This window comes from Ursus maritimus, unplaced genomic scaffold, assembly GCF_017311325.1.
Source record: "Ursus maritimus isolate PB19 unplaced genomic scaffold, ASM1731132v1 scaffold_9, whole genome shotgun sequence".
In the NCBI taxonomy this organism is placed as follows: Eukaryota; Metazoa; Chordata; class Mammalia; order Carnivora; family Ursidae; genus Ursus; species Ursus maritimus.
In genome coordinates this window covers 39,900,517-39,922,586 of record NW_024427107.1, presented here as the reverse complement: position 1 = coordinate 39,922,586, position 22,070 = coordinate 39,900,517, and the positions used below count along the sequence as shown (strand labels likewise).

The window sequence follows — 22,070 nt, the reverse complement described above, 5'->3', positions numbered from 1 at the left end:
TTCCAAAGATAGAAGAAATTACTTCTCATGGCTCAAAGTCCCTGTAGACTCGTGCTAAATTCCAGAACGAAGGTCCCCAAGTCAGCATTGTTGTATTGGGAGCCACGCGATAGCCCAGGAATGGAGAGAATATTCAGTCACTGAAGGGAGGGTACATTTTAGAAAGCCCACCGATTCAGGGAAAATTCAGTTATTTGCTGGAGGCAAGGTGGGCCTGGCGTTATGTGTACCTCTGAGCAACATTGGTCACTAGGCCTGGCTTGTCTGAGCTGAGCTGTAGTAAAGCTAACCACTTCCTGATGAGTTCTGGGAGAGGGGGACCTTCCTCCAGAGCAGCTGAAAGAGAGCGACTGAATCCGAGTCAGTCAGGTGATGCTAGTGCTCCATGACAAGGGGGCTCAGGAGGAACCCTGAGAGCCTGTCAGCGGGGAGGAGATTCAGGTGGAAAACGCTCTATGGGATAAAGTGGTCGGTGTTACTCTTCATGGGAATGATCCCTGGGCAGTTTGCTCAGCTGGGACAGGATTCCCCGTGAAGTAACTCTCAGGAAAGGTGGTGGGGGACGGACAGCTGGTGGGAACTGCATTGGGGTCCAAGGGCGGCCATTTTGGCTGTGGATCTGTGAGCTGACCTGGCTGCTTGGTGCACTTGAACCTGTCCGACTGCGGTACCTTGTGGGTAAGTAGAGCTGTGTGGGGACATGGTCTGCAGGTGGGAACCGGCAGCTGAGGGGAGCCCGTTAAACGCTTGGATTTTTTTCTTCTATTCTTACTTGGATTCAAACCGGGGAGAGTCTATTTTTACCTTCTTTGTTCCTCAATTTTTTTATTTGTAAAGTAATAACAATAGCTACCTCAGGGGTCGTGGTGCAGATTGAGATAATAGAGAGAGGGAGCAGTTAGAAAAGGGCCTGGCAAGCGGCAGCTGTGAGACCGGTGTCTTGGCACCAAAGACCACCTCCAGCCCAGCTGGAGCGGCCTCTGTGAGATGCTGGTCAAGCCATTCAGATCTCAGCCAGGGGCAGGTGGGCGAGCAGACTCCAGCCATTGAGGATGCTCTCCTGGGCTTCCCCCACGCTTTGCTAGAAGGGCGATCTGGCACCCTGAGCACTTGCTGGTGAAGCCAGAGACTGTGGAATAGATTCCACCTTATCTGCTTCCCTCCACCCCCTCCCCCTGCACCGTGGGCTGCTCCTGTGCACCGGCTCCCACAGGGGCATTCAGCGAATCACAGATGTGAGATTTCAGTTCCTGTATTTTCTCATATAGCAACTGGAAAATTCCAGGCTTAAGATAATAGGGTTTTCCCAGCAATTCTCCTGGGTTGTTAGTGAGAGTAGGCTTAATGTTATCCTGAGCGGGAAGACCAAAGACAGAAAAATTTTCTCTTCTTCATCTCTCAAGTTACTAGGTTTCGTAGAGAGGCAGCTGTAGGTCAGAGGTTTATCTAGTGTTGAACTGGCTGAGCTGAAACACTAGGAGACTGACCCAAGGGCCTGTGGTCACATGGGTGTTTTCTCCTTTCTTCTTTGCTTAGGGCAGAGATAATCTCCAAGTAGTGAAATGCTTTTATTCATATTTTAAAAAGTAAACCATAAAAGAGGAGATAAAATAATAAGTAAAACATTAAAATTTTAATATTTAAATGAAAGGAAAATGATTTAAAAAAATCCCCAAGTATCTGTGATAAGAGAACACAAATGATCTGTTTCGAAGGGCCTGGATTGAGGTGACAGAAAATGTTTAGCCTATGTCTTGAATATTCATATCAGGGTGGGATTGGTTGCAGGGAATACTTCCCTTTTTTGGTAACATGTTTATTGAGATAAAATTCGTATGCCATAAAATTCCCCATTTAAAGTATAGAATTCAATGGTTTTTAGTATATTCACAGAGTTGCGAAGCCATCATTGCAAAGAAAATTTTAGAACACTTTTATCCCCAGTAAAAGAAACCCCAAATCCTTTAGTTATAACCCTCCAACCTCATGCCCTGCCCCCTGGCCCCAGGCAACCATTAATGTACTTTCTACCTCTATGAATTTGCCTATCCCGGACATTTCATATGAATAGATTCATACGGTATTTGGCCTCAGAGGTTTGGCTTCTTTCACCTGGTGTTACGTTCTCAGCGGTGATGCAGTTGTAGCCCATATCACTACTTCAATCATTTTTGTGGATGAATAATATTCTATTGTCTGGATGAACCACATTTTATTTAACCGGTCATCAGTTGATGGACATTGGGGTTGTTTTCACTTTTGACTATTATGAAAAATGCTGCTGTGAACATTCAGGTACCTGACTTTGTGTGGACTTAGTTTTCGTCTGTCTTGGAGAGATACCTGGGAGTGAAATCGCTGGGTTATATGGTAACTCTAGGTTTAAGTTTCTGAGTAAACATTCATTCCTGTTTCCCAAAGTTGCTGTATCATTTTACATTCCCCCCAGAAGTGTATGAGGATTCTGACTTCGCTAGTTCCTTTCCAATACTTGTTACTCTCTGCCCTGGTTGCTCTAGCTGTCCTGATGGGTATGAAGTAGTGGCTCACTGTGGTTTTGATGTCCGACCTGCTTATGCAGAGTGATGTTGAGACTCGGTTCATGGGCATGTTGGCTGTTTGTATACCTTCTCAAAAAAATGTCTGTTCAAATCCTTTGTCCGTTTTTGATTGGGTTTTTACTTTAAGATTTTTTTTAGCATATTCTAGATACAATTCCCTTCTTAAATAAGAGGTTTGCTATATTTTCTCCCATTCTGTGTGTTCTTTTCACTTTCTTAATATTGTTCCTCAAAGCAAAAATTCTTAATTTCTAGTAAGTTCAATTTGTTTTTTTCTATTGTTATTTGTGTTTTTGACGTCATAGCTAAGAAACCATTGACAAACCCAAGGTCATGGAGAGTTACCACTGTTTCCTTCTAAGACTTTTATCATTTTAGCTCTTACGTTTAGTTCTTTGATAGATTTTGAGTTAATCTTTCTGACTTGTGTGAGGTAGGGGTCCAACTTCACTCTCTTGCATGTGGATATCCAGTTTCATTACAGTTGAAAAGACTATTCCCCCTCCCCGCACCCCCAGGAAATACTTCCTAAGGACAGAATTTTCAGAGGCAGTCTCAACATTTTGGTGTCTGAACGAGAGACCCGCAGAGAACAGCGAGCGCAGGGTCAGTGGGATAGAGGAGGTGGAAGCCAGATGCTACCGTCTGAATGGTGAACCGGATGTGAGCAGAGACTCACATGCGTGAAATCTGATAAGGGAGAGAGAGACAGGTCTCAGAAAACCGACAAGATTATTGTAATTTCTTGGAATTTAAAGAAAATCTGAGGTCAGATAAAAAGTTCCATAGACCAAGAAAAAGCGTCTGAGAGACGCTGTGCATATTTGGATCCACTGGACCCAATCTGCAGGAACAATATCCAACCAACTGCATCGTGGTCTGAGAGATTGTGCAGAAATGGACCCTATACAGCAGGGGGATGGTAATCTCAAGTATGGGCTTTGCTAAAGAATGTTTACTGACAGATGAAGCACAGGATCCCTAAGCTTGTGTTTCTCACTTAAGGGTCCCTGTGATCACTTGCAGCAGAATTCCAGAATGCTTTAGAAATGTTGGTTCCTGGGGTGCACCCCAGACCTACCGAACTAGGATCTCCTGGGGTAAGGCCCAGTTTTAATACACTCTCCAGGTTTGGAAAGCTCTGTAAGCCATCTGTCCACTGTACGGCTGATGATGGGGGTATTTACTAATCATTCCATTCACAGGATTGGTCAGCAGTTTCACGACACGGGTAACTAGAGCCAGGTTAAGGACCTCGCCTCTTGGGCTGCTGCCTGGAGCAACCAGCTACAGATGGAGTTAAATACAGTATTCCTGGAAGAAACCACTCAAACTGGGTCCACGTCTGTCCACGTAGTGAGGGGGAAAAACCCCGACCTTTGTTAGCGTCAAACTGTCTTTTCTGAATATTTTTAGGATGAGCACAGGTGGCTGTCAGCTAAGTTTTGCAACAAGCATGATGTAAAGTTTAATGTTTCTTACTTGGAATTAGTGATTTATTTGAGCTGAGTCTTAAATCATTTAATAGTTTGTTAAAGTGTTCTGCTTTTAAAACTGCCCCCCTCTGCTGTCTCTATAAACAACAACAACTACACAAAAACCCGGACTCAGACAAACCCAGAGACAAGTATCAGAGCTACCTAGAAGAGCCGTGTTGCTTAAATTCATCAGAAAATGGACACCGTCCTGGCCTGTGAAAGTAACCAGGGAAAATCTTGTTTCTGCCTAAAACATTCACTAGCAGAAAATTAATTTCACCTCGTTTCACTACATAAATTTGAAACAAAAGGTGTGAAACAAACTGAGGGCTTCAGAGGGGAGGGGGGTGGGGGAATGGGATAGGCTGGTGATGGGTAGTAAGGAGGGCACGTATTGCATGGTGCACTGGGTGTTATACACAAACTAATGAATCATAGAACTTTACATCAAAAACCAGGGATGTACTGTATGGTGACTAACATAATAAAATAAAAAATATTATTATAATAAAAAAAGATAAAAACAAATAAAATTTTAAAAATAAATAAAAATAAACTTTAAAAAATTGAAACAAAATGTGTAAGATATTGGTTTGAGGGCCTGAGAAATCCTTTACTTGTCTGGGTTCCCGTGAGCCTTGGGGGAGCCTGTGTGCGATCCTGACTGTTCCGAATTACTGAAATAAGCAACTGAAATGAGTTTGATTCTAAAAAATATTTACTGAGTGCCCATGGGAGACAAAGTTTGTGCCATCATTAAGTTAACAAGAGCAAGACAGATATTAAATAAGTAATTTAAAATATTCTTGTACACTTCTGTTCGGTGAGGCTTGTGTGTTGATAAACTCATGATAAAATGTTCTCAAAATGCATGCTATGTAACACACACAGTAGATATTAAAATGCAAGTGCATGAAAGACGGAGAAACTTAGCAGTCATGGATTTCATTTACTCGAGGTGTCAAGAGTAAAAATATTGGAAATGTAACATACTTAGAATTTTAAGAATAATTCCAAATTTTCATGGAGTTTTTATCTGGGAGTCAATCCTAACTTTATTCCTTGCTAACTTGCATTGTTGATAAATTACAATATTACTGATACATTTTCTAGGGCTAATGTCGAAGGAATGGTTAACATTAGACAAAAGTGTTAAAATGTTTTTAAACACCGTGAATCAGTTAAAAGTATCTGCCCAGATCTTTTCAGTTCCTCATCTGTTTCTGTTATATAAATCATTTATATCTCCTTTGCTCTGAGAAAGGGAATCAGTAATTTGCCAATTAAATTTTCTTTATTCCCATTATTACTGAGTCAGTATTAAACTATTGAACTAGCAATATTTAATTTTTGGATGAAAATGAATTCCTAAGACGCAATGGTGTTTATCCTGAAACACAGGGCAGAACATATAGAATGATAAAATCCAGACAATTTTATAAATTATAAGTATATATAATTTATAATGATGAAACACACAGCTCTCAGAACCATGCTAACCGGTTATCCCGGAGAGCACAGAAAAAGTCTTTATAATTTACAGATGGGATCACCTGTTGATTTTTCCGATGCGTGGTTTTGGCCTTTTAGAGTTTAGTCAACCTCCTTCTCTGACTTGGAAGCTAGGGGCTAGAAGGAGCACAGAATGTACAGGGAAGCCCAGTTTCGGATCTTGGCTATCTTCCATCAGGACAGGTGTCGTACAGGGGCCTTTCTTCCTGTGGATTTTCTTATTAGTCACGTGGAACTAGAAGAACAATAATTTGGCAGATTTTATAGTTATGGTGAATAGGTTGGACTTTGAATCAGGCAGACCAGGGTTGGAGTCCTAATTCTGTAATCACAGGCTGTGTGACTTGGGCAAAAGGTAAAACTTTTGTTTTCTCTTTGTAAGATGGAATCTACTTTGTGTACATGCTGTAAAGATTAAGTGAGAAAACATATTTTTAAACTGATAAACCAACAGGCCATGAACACAGCTGTATATGATTGCCGAGAAAGGATGACTAAAAGTGATGCATATATTTACTTTATTTATTTATTATTATTTTTTAAGATTTTATTTATTTATTTGACAGAGAGAGACAGCCAGCGAGAGAGGGAACACAAGCAGGGGGAGTGGGAGAGGAAGAAGCAGGCTCCCAGCGGAGGAGCCTGATGTGGGGCTCGATCCCAGAACGCCGGGATCACGCCCTGAGCTGAAGGCAGACGCTTAACCGCTGTACCACCCAGGCGCCCCACATGTATTTACTTTAAAAAACACTTTATAAGGGGCACCTGGGTGGCGCAGTTGATGAAGCATCTGCCTTCGACTCAGGTCATGACCCCGGGCTCCTGGGATCAAGCCCAGCCCCCCAATCATGCTCCCTGCTCAGCGGAGAGTCTGCGTCTCCCCCCATCCCCGCCCTTGCTCATGTATGCGTGTGCTCGCGCTCTCTCTCTCTCTCAAATAAACAGATAAACTCTTTAAAAAACCACCTTATAGATTTGAAAGTTCTTTTTTACATACATTATTTAAATGTTTCTAAAGAAGCAAACTCCTTTTAGAGCAATGCCAGTGAGAGTCTTGTCATTGATTTCAGGAAGTGAAACATACATGGGAAACTATTTGATTTTGTAGAACAAGGTCATTTTATTTAACTAATGGGAGGGCAGAGGTGTTGTGAATTTGAGAATTGCTTAGCCTCACTGACCTCATTTCCTGCAAGTTATGTTGGCTGTGAGACAAAGGAGAAGGATTTTTCCTAGACCTGCTAGTCCACTGGGTGTGCTAAACCTTTCACCTATGACGAGATGGTTTCACTTTCAAGGTTCTCAAGATAAATGAGGCTTAGAGCAATCCTGGGCTTTTAAGGGATCTGAGAAAGAAGAAGTCCATCTAGGCAGTGGGTTGTGCTCTTGTTCTTTCACTATGCCGGACACACATCTAGAGACAAATGGAGAGCACGCCACAGCTCAGGAGAAGCCCAGGAATGAGTATCAGAAGGTCAACAGAAACAGGATCAAGTGTGACACATATGACACAAAAGTGACATTGATTCTCCAGGGTGGATTTCCAGAGTGACTGAGAGATGGGAATCAAAAATCAGTCCAAAGGACACCTTGACTTAAGAAATCTGGGGCTGTTGGCTTTTACTGTTTAACTGGAAACCTCATTCTGAGTGGCAGAAGTAACTTGCTCTATAGGTAAATGTATTCTCAGAATTGTGAAGAGAATGGTGAAGGACTTGTGTGTGTTTGGGGGGCAGGCGACTACTGGTTGTTTCATGCAGACTTTGAAGAGGACCCTTGAACTTCAGAAGCAGGCACTGCCAGGTCGCCTCTTTGGCTACACCTTCTGAGTTATTTCTTATGTCTCTCCAGGCTGGTTATCAGTGAACTGCGTCATTGCTCAGACGTTGCACCCTGCACTCTGTGTTTGAGATGGAATTTACAAATATTTGTTAATTGTGTCTTCTATGCAGACACTATGCTAAACGTCGGGTGTACAAAATATGGATAAACTGTCTTGATGTCATGGAGCTCAAATTCTATGGCCCGTTGAATACATGGAAAGTTTCTCCACTTTAACTTCTTTTTGTCTTCTGATTTACTTCTCTGCATCCAAAAATTTCGGACACCTGCTTGGAGAGGTATTGGGTATGAATTAGCTTCTTTTGGTACAAACCCACTTCTTTTCTGTAGTGAATATAATGATACCTTTTATGACATCTGATGACCCCTGGGAATCAATAAAGCCAGTTGATGGTTAATGTTTGACTGAAGGTGAAGGGAGAGGCTGGGCAAGCAGAGCAGTGTAAAGGGAGTGTTCTCCAGGGAGATTCTCAAGCCCCAGCAAGAGTCTCAACAGCTGAATGGAAGAAAATAACTTTTAACAACCATTTTGTTATTTACTTACGGAAAGGTAAGGGTTGACATGTCTTAACTATGTTGATAACGTACTTCTTCAAGAATGACAGAATAGATGGTGGAAGGGGGGACTTAAGAAGTTGCTGGACAAATTTATTCCTTGAAGGTGCTATGTGGCTGGGAAGGGGAGGGATGTTTATTCTCAGTGTGACAAGTTTTACTTACGGAGCACAGTTTCTTTTTTGGTTTCTTTTCACTAGTCTCCCCGTTTTATAAATTTATTTAATGAAGTGGCTTTGGTTGGATCAAGGTTGACTGTGGAATTAAAGGAAAGAGGAGTTTGGGGATGTTTAAATGAGTGTTATACCCATTCTTTGTGATTAAAACATAAAAGTGCCTAGTCCTAAGATGCTCTGGGGCTCTGTATTCTAGAAATCAGGGTTGGAATCTCATTCTTATGCAGTGTCATCTCAGATGTGGTCTTCAACAAATGAACATTCTATCTACTTCTCAGAGAATGAAGTTCGATTTCAGATTATTAGGACTGTCTGGGCCACAGTGGGGGAGGGGAAATGCCTAGGAGAAAAGAAACCCTTTCTTAAAAGTATTGGACATAAGAATTGAAAACAGAGGGACAGACCCGCCTTCACAACTGGGAGAGCAAGACTTGGTGTGTGTGTCGGTCAGCTTTTGGTGCTTGTTTCCAGCTTGGTGCTGGATGTTCCATCTGCTCACAAGCGATCGTTTTGAGATGTCAGGTTGTATACAGCTTGTTGTGTCTTCCAAGGTCTGGTCTCTGCTCTGCCTTGGTTTTTCCTTTATTGTGGGGGACTTTCTGGGGACAGCTGCCCTCGGCAATGGGAGATGCTCAACAGGAGATTGGAAGGGCGACACATTCTCTGATATTTTCTTGTTTTTATTTTTCTTTAAAAACTTAGATAGCAAGTGAAAAATAATTTAAAAGAAAAAGAAAGCACATTTGGGTGACAAGGAAAAATGGACAATGTTCAGCTCTCACCAGGAAGCGAAGTGTCTTTTGCTGAGTGAGGGTTTATTGCAGATTGCAGGGTGTAGACTTTATGAGTCTTCAGGGTTGGGCAGATGGGTTAGGCCAGTTTCATCTTTTACCAGCCAGTGGGCACTGAGCAGATTGCTTAAGCTCCCTGAACCTTAGTTTTCTCATCTATAAAATGGAGCTACTTGCCTAACCAAGCAGTTGTGAGAGTAAATTAGATATGCTTGCAGAGTTTGGTATATTGCTTGCCACGTGGTAGATGTTTGATGAATGTTAGCTCTTCTCTCCATTAGAAAGTTCAAGTGTTAGGGGCGCCTGGGTGGCTCAGTTGGTTAAGCTGGACTCTTGATTTCAGCTCAGGTCGTGATCTCAGGGTCGTGAGGGAGATGGATATTTTCTTTTCTCCAGCTTACTTTGTGGTAAGAACACAATATATAATACATATAACATAGAAAATATGTGTTGATTGACTGGTTATGTTATCAGTAGGGCCTCCTGTCAACAGTAGCTGTTAGTCGTTAAGGTTTTGGAGAGTCAGAAGTTGTAGGCAGATTTTTGACTGTGCAGGGGTTTAGTGCCCCTAATCCTTGAGTTGTATAAGGGTCAACTGTGTAAGTCTTCTGGTGAGGTGTGGGTGTGGCGTCCTTGGACACTTGCCTAGATGACCCCTGGGAAAAGTCACTGTTGTTCAAGGTGAAGGTTGCATTTCCTGTGCCTCCTCCCTTCTTCCTCTTCCTCTTCTTCCTCTTCCTCCTCCTCCTCTTCTTCTTCTTTTTTTTTTAAAGATTTATTCACTTACTTTAGAGAGACAGAGAGCATTTGAGGGGGAGGAGGGGCAGAGGGAGAGGTTGGGGATCTTCAAGCAAACTCCCCACTGAGCATGGAGCCAGGCCAATTCCAGGATCCCGAGATCATGACCTGAGCTGAAATCAAGAGTGGGACACTCAACCGACTGAGCCACCCAGGTGCCCCCACCTCCCTTCTTTTGTAAAAAGCAAAATATATGCTGGCAGAAACGCAACTTCTTAGTCTGTTGTCAAAAGAACTTTCTGGAAAAGAGAATGTGCCCCCACGTTTCTTCCATGATAAAAGACATTACTCTGAGAAGGAAAGCTGAGCATGAGTCATCATGCCCCTTTCTCCAACGGCTCACAAACAAGGGCTTTTATGGGTCTAAGTTTACATGGATAAGCATATATAGATTTAATCGTTGACATAAAATTGGATTCATTCAGAAATCCCTGGTCTTGAACCTAGACTGGGGCTCATTCTATGGTTTACTCACTGATTCCACAAGAGAAAAGTACCTCAGTTTGTTACAGGAATATCTATCTACCTATTTGTTACTTGTGAGAACAAACAGAAATGTTTATGGAGGTACAGTAAATATAAATGTAATAAAAACATAATTATTTAGTGGTTGGAGTATTAAAAAAAGTTGATTTTCACTTGAGCATATGTAACAGCCCAAGCTATACCTGGTTATTGTGTATATGGCACAAAGAAAACTCGATTTCTCTTAAAAGATTCTATGTAAGACTGACATACTGAATCCTCTCATCCGTGATAGTCTGAATCAATAATTTCTTACCATATTTTAATTATCTTCAAACAGTAAGACCTGTGTTCTTGAGAAAGAGACAGAAGTCAAAATGGTTGATTTGTGCTCTTCAGGAATGCTTAAACTAGGGATGAGCACCTCTTCACCACCGGGAGGGATTTGTGCTCAGCCTCTGCGGTCAGATTGGCACCCCTTCCTCACCCTCTCTGAGCTCAGTTTCCTTTCCTGTAGGATGACAACACGACCTACCTTAGAGGATTGTTGTGCTATTTAAATGAAATAAATTGTCCAAAGTGCTTAACTTAGTAAGTGCTCATAAAATGCCAGCTAATTAAAAAAATTTTTTTTTCAACTAAAGAAAACTAACTCATGAATGAGATAGCATAGAGGCATGGTATTAGGAAGACAGAGTTAATTTCATTTTTCTTTGACTCTCTTGCCCATCCCAGTTGTCAGTTATGATCTAATTACAGGGATTAGAAAATGAAGCTGCCACATGGCAGGACTGTACATTTTCATGACGTGAATCCTTGCCTCCGGGCTACTTTATAAATGAGCTAGAGTTACAGCAAGTGTTTGGGGGGATTTTTGTTTTGTTTTGTTTTAATCTCCGTGTCTAAACCCGATGGGGTGAAATCTAATTCAGATTTACCTCATACTGAATTTCTAAGGACAGAATGTGTGATTTTATTATCTTGACAAATGCTGATCTGTATGCTTTATGATACACAGATAACTGTTGTATAATACATGCGGAAACGCTTTGTCAAAAATAATTAAGCCATCTTTTATGAGACATAGCGATTCCTACCTTCCTCTTCAGGCCAGGGAAGGCCCTTATGATGTTCTGGCGTGGAGGGAGGAAAGCAGATTCTTCTCTCGCTTCCTCCTAGGGTTTCTGATGTACAAACCTGCACACCAAAGGGAATTCAGCACTGACGTTCTTACTGCCAGCCTGTTCGAGACGTCAGGGAAGCACCATGGCTAGATACCCACCTGTTCCCATGAGGGCACCTCCCTTCCCTTTGACCTACCCTGACTAGCTTTCATTCAGGGCTGGGCACTGTGTGTGGCTCTGAGGGGAGTTTCCCCTTCCCTCACTCACTTCCAGGGAGTGTTGGGTGGAATGAAAGCTAGCCAGGAATGAGCTTAAACACAGGTATCAAAATACTCCTTAGAGCTCATTTTTTCTTTCATAAGAATAATTATGGTAGTAATTTGTATTTAAATCAATCATATAGATTTAAAACATTTTAAGTCCTGGGGGGGGCGCATGTATCTTTCTTTTTTGTTGTTGTTGTTGAAGATTTTATTTATTTGACAGGGGAGAGAGAGAGAGAGAACATAAGCAGGGAGAGCAGCAGAGGGAAGAGAGAAGTAGGCTCTCCACTGAGCAGGGAGCCTGATGTGGGGCTCAATCCCAGGACCCTGGGATCATGACCTGAGCCAAAGGCAGATGCTTAACCAACTGAGCCACCCAGGCGCCCTGGGAGCATGTATCTTTCAGGAGCCCATTCATCTGACCATGAACCTATCGATACAACAAATAATCACCCTCAATTTTGTATGCGTGTAAATCCAGATTTGCATATACTGGAAGATTGGCGTATCTACATTACAAAGCTTAGTGAGAGACCAAAGTGCTTGTATTTGTGTGTTGGGCTGGGGGAACATCCATCCCTCCTTTCCTTCCTTCCTTCCTTCCTTCCTTCCTTCCTTCCTTCCTTCCTTCCTTCCTTCCTTCCTTCCTTCCTCCTAAAGCAGTCTGAAGTATGAGGCAGCAGCCTTGCTTTTATGGCTGCCCGTTTATTTCTAGCTTGTTAATGGCCACTTTAATTGGGTCCCTAATTTGCCAAGAGTGCAAATCACTCGGATCTTCCTGTGATTTTTTTAAACCTTAATAGATGTTATTGGTGCCAGAGATTTGCGAGTGAGATCAAAAAGATGGGCATGATTGATCTGAACATTACTTGATGAACAATGGTGCGAGCAGGCTTTTAATCTGATCTTTATTCATATCTGGATTTGCTTTATAATTTATGCTGCTCTTAGCTATATACCGTGCAGAGGTGTGATAAAAGGTGCACAGGGTCTATAGTGCTGTTTGGTCCTGGTGGTATTATGAATTCTAGTCACATCCTTTCCTGCCCACATCACCTATGATATTTGAAAACACATTTTCTAGTCCTCTCCTCCTGCACCTTCTTTGTTCTTTGGAAATGCATAGTTCAACCTTTGAGCAGGGTAAATTACTTGAATTCAAAGCCCTTAATGCCTTTTTTTTTTTTTTAAAGGATGAGAGATGACTAACTCTATTTAAGGTTTGCCTATCACTGAGCTTTTTGCAAGGGGAGAAAATCGATGCTTGTGTGTTGAGTTATTGAACGTTTGGAGACCTGGGACCTAGAAATTCCTTGTCCTTACTCAGATAAATGGGGAAATGACAAGAGTGTCTAAAAATGCCTCTTGGAGGAATTGGAACACAGCAGGAGAATTAATCAAGCCTTGAGTGGACCCCTGAGATGCCGTGGGTACTGCATGTGTAATAACTGAACACAGCCTTGTCCAAGGCCTCCTCTATCCTGGAATGGTGGTGCCTTTCTCAGTCAAAACCAGAGTTGCTTGGGGTATGAGTTTGCTAGGGCTGGCATAACAAAGCACCAGTGATGGGGTGGCTTGAACAATAGAAATGTATTGTCTCAGTTCTGGGGGCCAGACATCCAAAGTCATGGCCTTCAGAGGACCATGGCCCCTCCGTTCTGCTTGTAGATGGCTGTCTTCCCCCATGTGTCCACATTATCTTCCCTCCCGGTGTGTTTCTATATCCAGATTTCCCCTCCTCAGTGGGGAGTGGGCTTGTCCCTCTCCCTCTGCCCCACTGCTCATGCTCTTTCTCTCTCTCTCGCCAATGAATGAATGAATGAATGAATGAAAGAAGCAATCAATAAAATCTTTAAAAAAAATGGGGCCCCTTGTTGGCTCAGTCATTGAAACATCTGGCTCTTGATTTCTGCCCAGGTCATGATCTCAGGGTCGTGAAATTGAGCCCCGTGTTGGGCTCCATGCTGAGTGTGGAGTCTGCTTGAGATTTTCTCTCTCTCCCTCTGCTCCTCTGTACTTGCATTTTCTCTCTCTCTTTCCAAAAAAAAAGAAAAAAGAAAAACTTTTTTGAATTTTTGGGAAGATGTGTAATGGATGAAGTGATACTAGGTGTCTCATTATGTTTATGAATAATTGCATAGGTGGAAACTAGCCCAGCAGTGTGATCTTGGGCAAGTCTCTTAACTTCTTTGACCCTCGCTTTTTAATTTTTCTCTCTAAGAGGTAGATTTTGATAGTACCGGCTTCATCGGGTTCTTATGAGAAATCAGCAAGGTAATGCATATAGAAGTCTGATTGTTTTCAGTAAGTGTTCGCTGCCTTTCCATGGTTGTTCGGCTGGACACTGATTCAGGGAGTGGGGGGATTTGTGTTTTGTGGGCTGTGGTGAATCAAGGCATCAGCCCCAGGCAGCAAGGCCAGCAGCCCTGATTCCTTATTTGTCCAGGATTAAAAGCAAGTGGTGGTGGCTTTTCAAAATCCCCCCCACCCCCCAAAAAACCTTTGACCTGTGTCGCTAAGGATGCACTTGACCTCTCAGATAGTTGCCATAGAAACGGTCTGAATTTAGTCTTTGTGCCCGAGGGAAACCCCAACAAATAGCAAAAATTCCAAGCAGATGGTTGTAGCAACCATTTCAGGTAGTTTAGATAAAATGTCACTGAATTATCTAGAAATGTTCTCCAATCCTTGTCCAAGTAGTGTTGGTGAGGAAATCTATCAAGTGTGTGTGGTTTGGCCGTTTTAGGCAGTTTCAGCTTTAAACTGTGCTCTCCCTCCAGCAATTATGATCCAGGATGTGCTACTCATTAGTGGAATTATGTCCGTGCAAAGAGGAAATGGAGGCAAGACTTGTTTGAGAGGCTAAAGTCCCCTTCTGGCAGAATCCCCGCGTTAGCGCCGTTTGCCTGGACGCATGGAGGTAGGGGCTTTGCCTCCCCGCTTCACTTGGTCATGAGAATGTGGCTGTGAAGGCTCCTTCTGGAGTCGTCTCATTGTCGGGGCCACCGAAAGCCAGGGAGCGTGAAAGGAGACGTTCTGTAGGACAACGTTCAAAATTCCGACGAAGCCCACGGGGATGGCAGAATGAATTTTTATTTAACAAACACTGTTGAACATATGAACTCGCTGAACCCCATAAATCTCGCAAGTGGGTACTCTGATCACCCCTGCTTTACGGATGAGTAGACCCAAGTCCTGGAGGAGCCAGCTGGTCGAACTCCGGGGTCCGTGCTCCCAGCAGCTGCCGCTGGGGATAGATTTGTCTGCAGAGGAGTCACGGGACTGTAGGCAGGGCGGTGGGAAAAGCAATTACTTCCATTTCCCACTGGAAACCTCTCTGTGAGGGATGAGACGAACTGTAAATGACAAAATCAAGGCTAAGTGCGTTGCTGCTTCTACTTGTCAGATTCCTTGAAACATCCCAGACGGTGGCCTGAGTATCTGATGAAAATAAGGCATTTATTTTATTTGTATTTGCTTTTCTATCATTCAGTGTATGTCTTTGGAAGATTAAAAGCACTAAAAAATCAGTTCAAGAAGAGAGGCTATGTATCCACCAGTTCTTAACCTATTTACCGAGCAGAAATCTGTTATTGTATTTAAAAGAGGAGTGACACTTTTCATCGACGATAAAAAATTATTACTTTGCATCAAAACAAATCTTTAAATCTCAAATTAGGTTCCTTGAACATTTTATGTTTATTCTGAAAGCTCTTATAGATTGGACAAATTCATAAGATATCACTGACAGATAATTAAAATGTTTTAGAATTTAACAAACATCTGTTGAGGGCTTAATATATGCAAGGCATCGCATGACAAGCTGTGAGTTTAAAAAAGTTTAAAAAACTTTTAAACATAAGGCCTCTGCCTTGAAGGATTTTGTTTTCTAGTACAGGCAATAACACAGATATAGGAATAAACGATAAAAAAAAAAAAATCCAGGCAGGAGGGGCTTCAAGAGGAAGACACTTATGGCTGGAAATCAGGCAAGATTTCATGAAGGAAGTAGGAGCTGGGTTCTAACTCCATGATGGCAGACTCTGTGCCCCTTATTGGGTTATGCCACTTCTTAGCGCAGGATCTGTCCTATGAGAGAAGCTTTTCATAATAATTCAGTGCTTTTAAAATCAACGGACAAGTTGGACGTAGACGGGAAGGTATGACAAGTAGAACACGTAGAGGTGAGGAAGGACAACCTCAGTCCAACTTCCTGATGCAAATATTGACTGTCCATTTACTCCAGCTGGCCTCGTGCTGGGTGGGGTGGGCAGCAAGTGCCAAAAAGCATGGAGGCAGGAAGGCTCAGGGTACAGAGTCCATCACGGTAGACAGCGTTCCTGAGTGCGGGCAGGGAGTGGGAGATAAGGCTGGAAGAGTAAGTTGGGGACGAGTCTTTGAAAACTCTCGAATGCTGAGGAGCTTGAGGAAAATGATCCCCAAATGCGCCATTACCATCTGTATTTCTGCTCCTCTTACAAGCTGACCATGTGCCTTCTGCTAGGTAAAAAAACCGAAACAAAACAAAAAAAACCAAAACGAGTTAGACTTAATAATTTATTCAGTCACACATTCCATATCGCAGTATGCCAGAGCCTGACATTGTTATTTATTTCCATGGGTCTCCACACCACATAAGCAGTCTAAAGGAGTAGAAAAATGTCTTGTTTGTGTTTAAGATAATGAGCCAATTCTAAAATGATGTTTGAACACAATGACCACATTAATTCTGTTGCAAAAGCTAATTTTTTAACATTCACAGGGTTTATGAATCTGATTGTCCTGAAGGGTTTTAATCCTGGCTCTTCCTTAAAATAACTATAAAACCTTGGTAAAGGTCGCTTCAGGGATTTATATGCATTTTGCATATCTGTTTCTCTGTGCCTACCTCCGTATCTCCACAGCTCCCATACTACCTACGGTAGAAAGAGTTAAAAGAGGTTTGGGTCTTTAGGATCTGACAGATCTGGCTGGAAGCATGGCAGTGTCCCTTCCTACCTATGTACTAGGCAAATCACTTAACTTGGAACCTCCATGTCCTCCTAAATAAAAGAAGTATAACATTTCCTAACTCATCATGTCCATGAGAAACTCACACATTTTTTATTGAGCTATTGCTATGTATTTTCTGTCTGAGGAAACTGAGGCACAGGGAAATTAAGTGGTATACGCGTAGCAGCACAGCTCATGAAAGGTAGGGCTAGGTTTCTAGTCCAGTCTTTCTGACTCAGAATCCACTGTCTACACCACTGTTACACTGTTTGTAAAGGCCCCTCCCCAAATCTACCTCATAGTTGATACTTAACAAATGCTTATTTCTATCTTTATCTCCCAGGGCATTGGTGGCATTTGTGAGGCTAAAATGGGATAGTGCTTTTACCTTTTTGAAGTTCAAATATAAGCTATCCAAATGTAAGAAATTAAAAAATGTCAGGGACTACATTTTTAGAGTGGTTAGAATGTCAATAACCATTTTTTCACGCTGATTATATTAGTGAGATAAGTTCAATGTGGAAAAACGTAAAAAAAGAAAAAGAAAGGAAGGAAAAGATGAAACAGTAAACCAGGATCACCTTTAATCTGTAGAGATAATGAAGTGGTCAGAATTTTGGTGGAATGAATGCATTTCTCATTTTGCCGATCTTTCGGCATTGCTTTGGCGGGCCGGCATTGCGGTGGGCGACAACCTTGCTGTACAGGCCAGGTGGAAGATTTATATCAGATCTTAAAATCAGTTAGTCATGATGTGTCTCAGGGTGAAAGTTATAATTTCTAAAAAATGTGAAGCCACAAGAAAGAAAGGAAAAATAATACTGAACAGAAGAGAGTAAGGACAGAGTTTGGATTCTTATTTGGCTGCTTGTGGAGTAATAACAAGTACACTTTTTCCTTAGGCGAATTGCCCAGTTGACAACAATGTTGAGAAGACCAAAGGGTGGCTGGTGAGGGCTTTGAACGAAGGACTGTGAACATTCTTGTGTTCTTTCTGCTTGAGGAATCTCACGTATTTGCAGCTTTGAATCAGAACCATGAAAATGTTAGTATCTAGCTATCCCAGCATTTGCCGAAACATGTCTTTCCCATGCATATCATAAAAGTGAAAACTATACCTCTTTTCTATCATTTAAGACCTGTAAATGGAGACGATTATAATAAAGTGAAGCAGTTAAAGAAATGGAATTACCATGAGCTTCTTTTGAGATGTTGACTTGTGTGTTGCTATGGACGAGGTATTATGAAGCTTCCGGAAGACTGGCTTGTTCCCTGAAGAGAAGAAGCTGGCCTTTAGTGATCCCATTCTACTAGGCTTATAGCTGGATATTGTCCAATGATCCTTTCTGGCTGGAAAGACATGATTTTAACAGACTGGTAGCTGATCGCTTTTATTCTCTGGTTTATTCACAGGAGTTTCGATACAGAAAACTACAATGGTGCAAGTCCCACTTCATTGCTTGTGTTTCCTTGCACTTTATTTGGTAAGAGGATGTTCTTTATTTATTTGCTGGAATATTTTCTGCCATTTCTACCTCATACCAGGGAAACAATGATTATCATGACTTAAAAAAACCTATCAGAATTAAATTGCATACAAAGGACACGTAGTTTGCCCCGTGAAATGGCTACAAGTCATATGTCTATCCTTCAACCAGGCAAGTGCTTTTTTTTCAGCTCTTAAAAGCCAGTACTACTTAATGGGCAAGTCCATTTCAAACAAATCTGTGTATTCGTATTTAGACCCTCACGTATAGCTCAGGGAATCTGGAAGAAAAGTATACTGAAGCGTATATTAGAATGTGTATGTAGTATGTACGTACACACAGTCTATGCATATAGGTATATATTAGTTTATGTCCCTTAACCTTGACTTTTTTTTTTGTACTTTGACCCGTGAAAAATTACCACTGAATTATTAAGAAAAGCATTTTCTCTATTTTCAACTGCTCTGCTCTGTGCTTTTCTTCCCATATATGGTTTGGAGTATTCTGGTCAAAGTTGTCTTTAGCCATTTGTTGAGCCAACCCTCTCAACTGACAGGCTTCTACAGGTTGGAGCTGGATGGAACCAGGAGACACCCAGCCCTCGTTCTTGGGAAGATAGTGGGGTGCCAACTTTGTTATATTCACGAGGCTCATAAAGGTCATATGCTTGCCCAACGGTCTGTTGTATTAGGAAGCAAGATTATGGGGAAGCACTTGCTTCTCCTTAGAAGGAAGTTACTAGATCCTCACACCTCAAATCTTGGTTCCTTTCTTCTGGGACCCCAAAATAACATTGAATTTAAGTTCCTGAGAGCCCTCTAGAGCCCTCACAGCAGAAAATTTACAGAATGAAATAGAGCCTTCCTTCTGGGGGAGGGGAGGAAGCTACAGTTCAAATTTTATGAGCAAGTTGCCTCTGCACAGACTGGGGGCTCAAAGCTTGTCACTAGGACTGCATAAGGACTAGGGCAAACATCCCCTCTTGACTTATCTACGCTTCTCATCCTTCAGATGTCCTTTGCTCTCTATGTTATCACAGGGTGATAGTAAAGTCAGACCGGGGTACAAAACTGGCACTGCCACTTCCTAGTCATAGGAACTTGGGTGAGTTACTTAAGCTCTGAACCTCAGTTTTTTGCCCTGTGAAATGGATCTAATGAGAGTACTTGCCTTATTGGTTGTTGTGGCAATTAAACGAGATAATGCATTTATAAAGCCCTTGGATCTGTGACAGGCGTGATTGAAGCACTGGATAAATATTGGCTATTATTGTTATTGTCTGTTATTATTATTATTACTATAGCACTGTATTTTATTTTTACTTTTTTTAAAGCAGGCTCCACATCCAGCATGGAGCCCAATGCGGGACTTGAACTCATGACCCTGAGATCAAGACCTGAGCTGAAATCAAGAGTCAGACACTTAACTGACTGAGCCACGCAAGCGTCCCTTACTATAACATTTTAAATATTCAGTGCCTCCACTCCTATGGACTTTGACTTCCATGAGGAGGACCATCATGTCATCTTTGTAGCCTCAGCACATAGCACCAAGCCAGGAGTAGGGTAGAAATTAAATATATAATTATGGATTTATATTAGGAAACAACGAGATCTAAGAGAAGATTCTGTCGTGGTAATTTGATATTAGTGGCCTTATCTTGTCTGAGAATGGGACGTGTATTTTTGTTTCCTCGATAAAAGGTTGGATATAATTTTTCCTTCTCTCCAATCTCAGCCCAGTGGGACTTCTACCTAGAGTAAGAAAACAGGGCCCAAACCTCTGCCGGCAGCAAGAGCCTTGCCCAGGAGATAGCCCCGTGCACACCTGTGTCTGGCGAAGGCGGGGGCGGGGGGATGTTACCTGTGTGGTGGGATTGCAGGGGTGCTAGGACGGAGCCACTTCTCTCTCCCGCGTCCACCCACCCCTGCTCCCAAACCCTCTCCTGTGAAGCCTGGAAGTTTGGTTGGCGCTTTCCTTCAGTGTAAGGCTTTGTTCAGCAGAGAGAGCAATGCAAAGTGATTGTCAGCCATGTATCTCATACTTCCACGGTCTCTCCTGTTCTTTTCTGAGTCCTGGTTTCCGTAGGGGGTGAGAAACATTGAGTGAATATATTGCAAGGGCCCTGAAGAGAAAGCGAGTGAGTGATTTGGGTTTGGGAAGGGTGCTGAATAGGGAGGCAGATCAAGGAGAAGCCACTCTAGAGTTTTGCCTGGGATTACACATTTTCTAGAAGGAAAAAGAGTTTGGCATAAATACTCTATAATCACTGCGGAGAAGTCTTACTGGAAAGTTCGATGAGGACGGCTACCAGGCAGGCGGATCTGGCAGCCGCATGTGTCCTTAGCTGGCCTGGAAGGCAGGGTGGCAGTGTGGCTTAGAGTTGCGGCTGGATGATCCAGCAGAGTTGCCTTCATCCCACATTATCTGTCTCTGCTGTGGGACTTCTCTGGAGATACTTTCTGGATCTTGCTGAGGATCAGAAGAAATGATACGTGTGGGGGGTTGAGTCCCACAGCTGTTGCACCGGGAACATTAAAAAATGTCAGTTTTCTTCCCCTCCCTTCCCTTCCTTTTGCCTCTTTGTGCAAGATGGTGGACATTATCCCTCCAACTCCTGCATGGACCCACTTTTCCTTTCACACCCCCCACATCGTCTTTCCCAGTCCTGGCAGTAAGCTTGATGACTCATGACAGGCACATGTACTTTGAAATCTTTATAGCCCAGATAGCCATGTTCATGACACAAAGGGAGATTTGCTGCCCTGTTATGAGAACCCAACTTTGAACCTTGCCACTGAGATATACTGACTAGTGGGGGTTTCGTCTGGATTCCATCACTGGTGTGAACCGCTGAAAGACTGGCCCTTGCTGATGCGAGCAAAAAGTTGATGAAGGCCGTTTGCTGTTAAGTAGTGGCCTCACAGAAAGCGCCACCCTTGTCTTGTACCAACCATGGCGGGTGCCTGGACATCTGCCCCCGGTTCTTGTGTCCTGCCTTCTGGAGGAGAAGATGTAGAAAAGGAGTACAGGGGAGAAAGAGCCCTCACAGGAAGATAGTCCTTAAAAGGAGTTGATGAGCTGAAACTCTATACAATTTTTGTGTCAGTTAAGAATGCTCTCAGTATAGACAACAGGAAGTTCAACTTTGGAGCGGCTGATTTTCCTCAGATAACAAGAAGCCTCAAGTGGACAGCCCAAGTCAAGTTTTGCATTTCTGTGATGTTACCAGAGACTTGGGCTTCTTTCTCTTTGCTCCTCCATCTTTTGAGCTGGTTTGTCACCTCATGGTTTCATGGCAACCACCACAGCCATAGACGTGAGGTCTATTGTCTGAGTAGGAACAACAGGGAAGAGGGTGGAAAATTTAGCCACACCTGTCCCTTTTCATTGGGAAAATAAAAGCTTGAACATACCCCCCAACCCCAGCAGACTTCACCTTTTGTTTCATGAGCCCAAACTGGGTCACTTGGCTGCCCTGATGGCTGCAGGGGAGTCTGGGTAGGAGACCTCTTGGCTTCCCAAGGGAGAGAGATGGCGATGGCTGGGGGCAGCTAGTCCATGGGCCTGCTACAACTCTGAGGGAGAGGAGACCAAATTCCAAAGCCCTCATTTGCCAGACAACCAGTATCAAATTAATCAAGATTCAGTGAACCAAGGAGTATAGTGGAAGCCCTTTTCCCGTACTCTTACCCTGATTATTATCCTCAGTATGTCCATCCCAAGAGTGTACTTGCTCTCCCTAAAGAAGTGGAAAAAACAAATTCGCTTCCCCCTAGTTCTTCTTACTTTCTTGGTTTTACCTCTCCAGCCTCCCAAACCATCTACTTCCCATATTATACTTCTGATCCTAACCCACCCCACCTCTGATTTCTACATACTTAGGAGACCTGAAGAACCACACAGGAAGGAGGGGACCCCAGCTTCGGGTATGGGTACTAAGTCCCTCATTCTAGAGGGTGCCCTCTGTGGGTGGGTTGATGACTGGCTGTACCTCCATGTGCTGCCCGTTGTGCTCAGCTTCAC

General features: G+C 42.8%; 1 protein-coding gene across 1 annotated transcript in view; it reads left to right on the top strand.

Annotated features, from left to right (window-relative positions):
• The first annotated feature begins 510 nt into the window (after positions 1 to 510).
• CDH17 (cadherin 17) overlaps positions 511 to 22,070 on the top strand; it is a 77,339-nt gene continuing 55,779 nt past the window's right edge. Inside the window, exons 1-2 of the mRNA XM_008689144.2 lie at positions 511 to 678; positions 17,971 to 18,041. Coding sequence (XP_008687366.1) covers positions 17,994 to 18,041 — 48 coding nt within the window. The 5' untranslated portion in view covers positions 511 to 678; positions 17,971 to 17,993. The remainder of the gene's footprint in view (positions 679 to 17,970; positions 18,042 to 22,070) is intronic.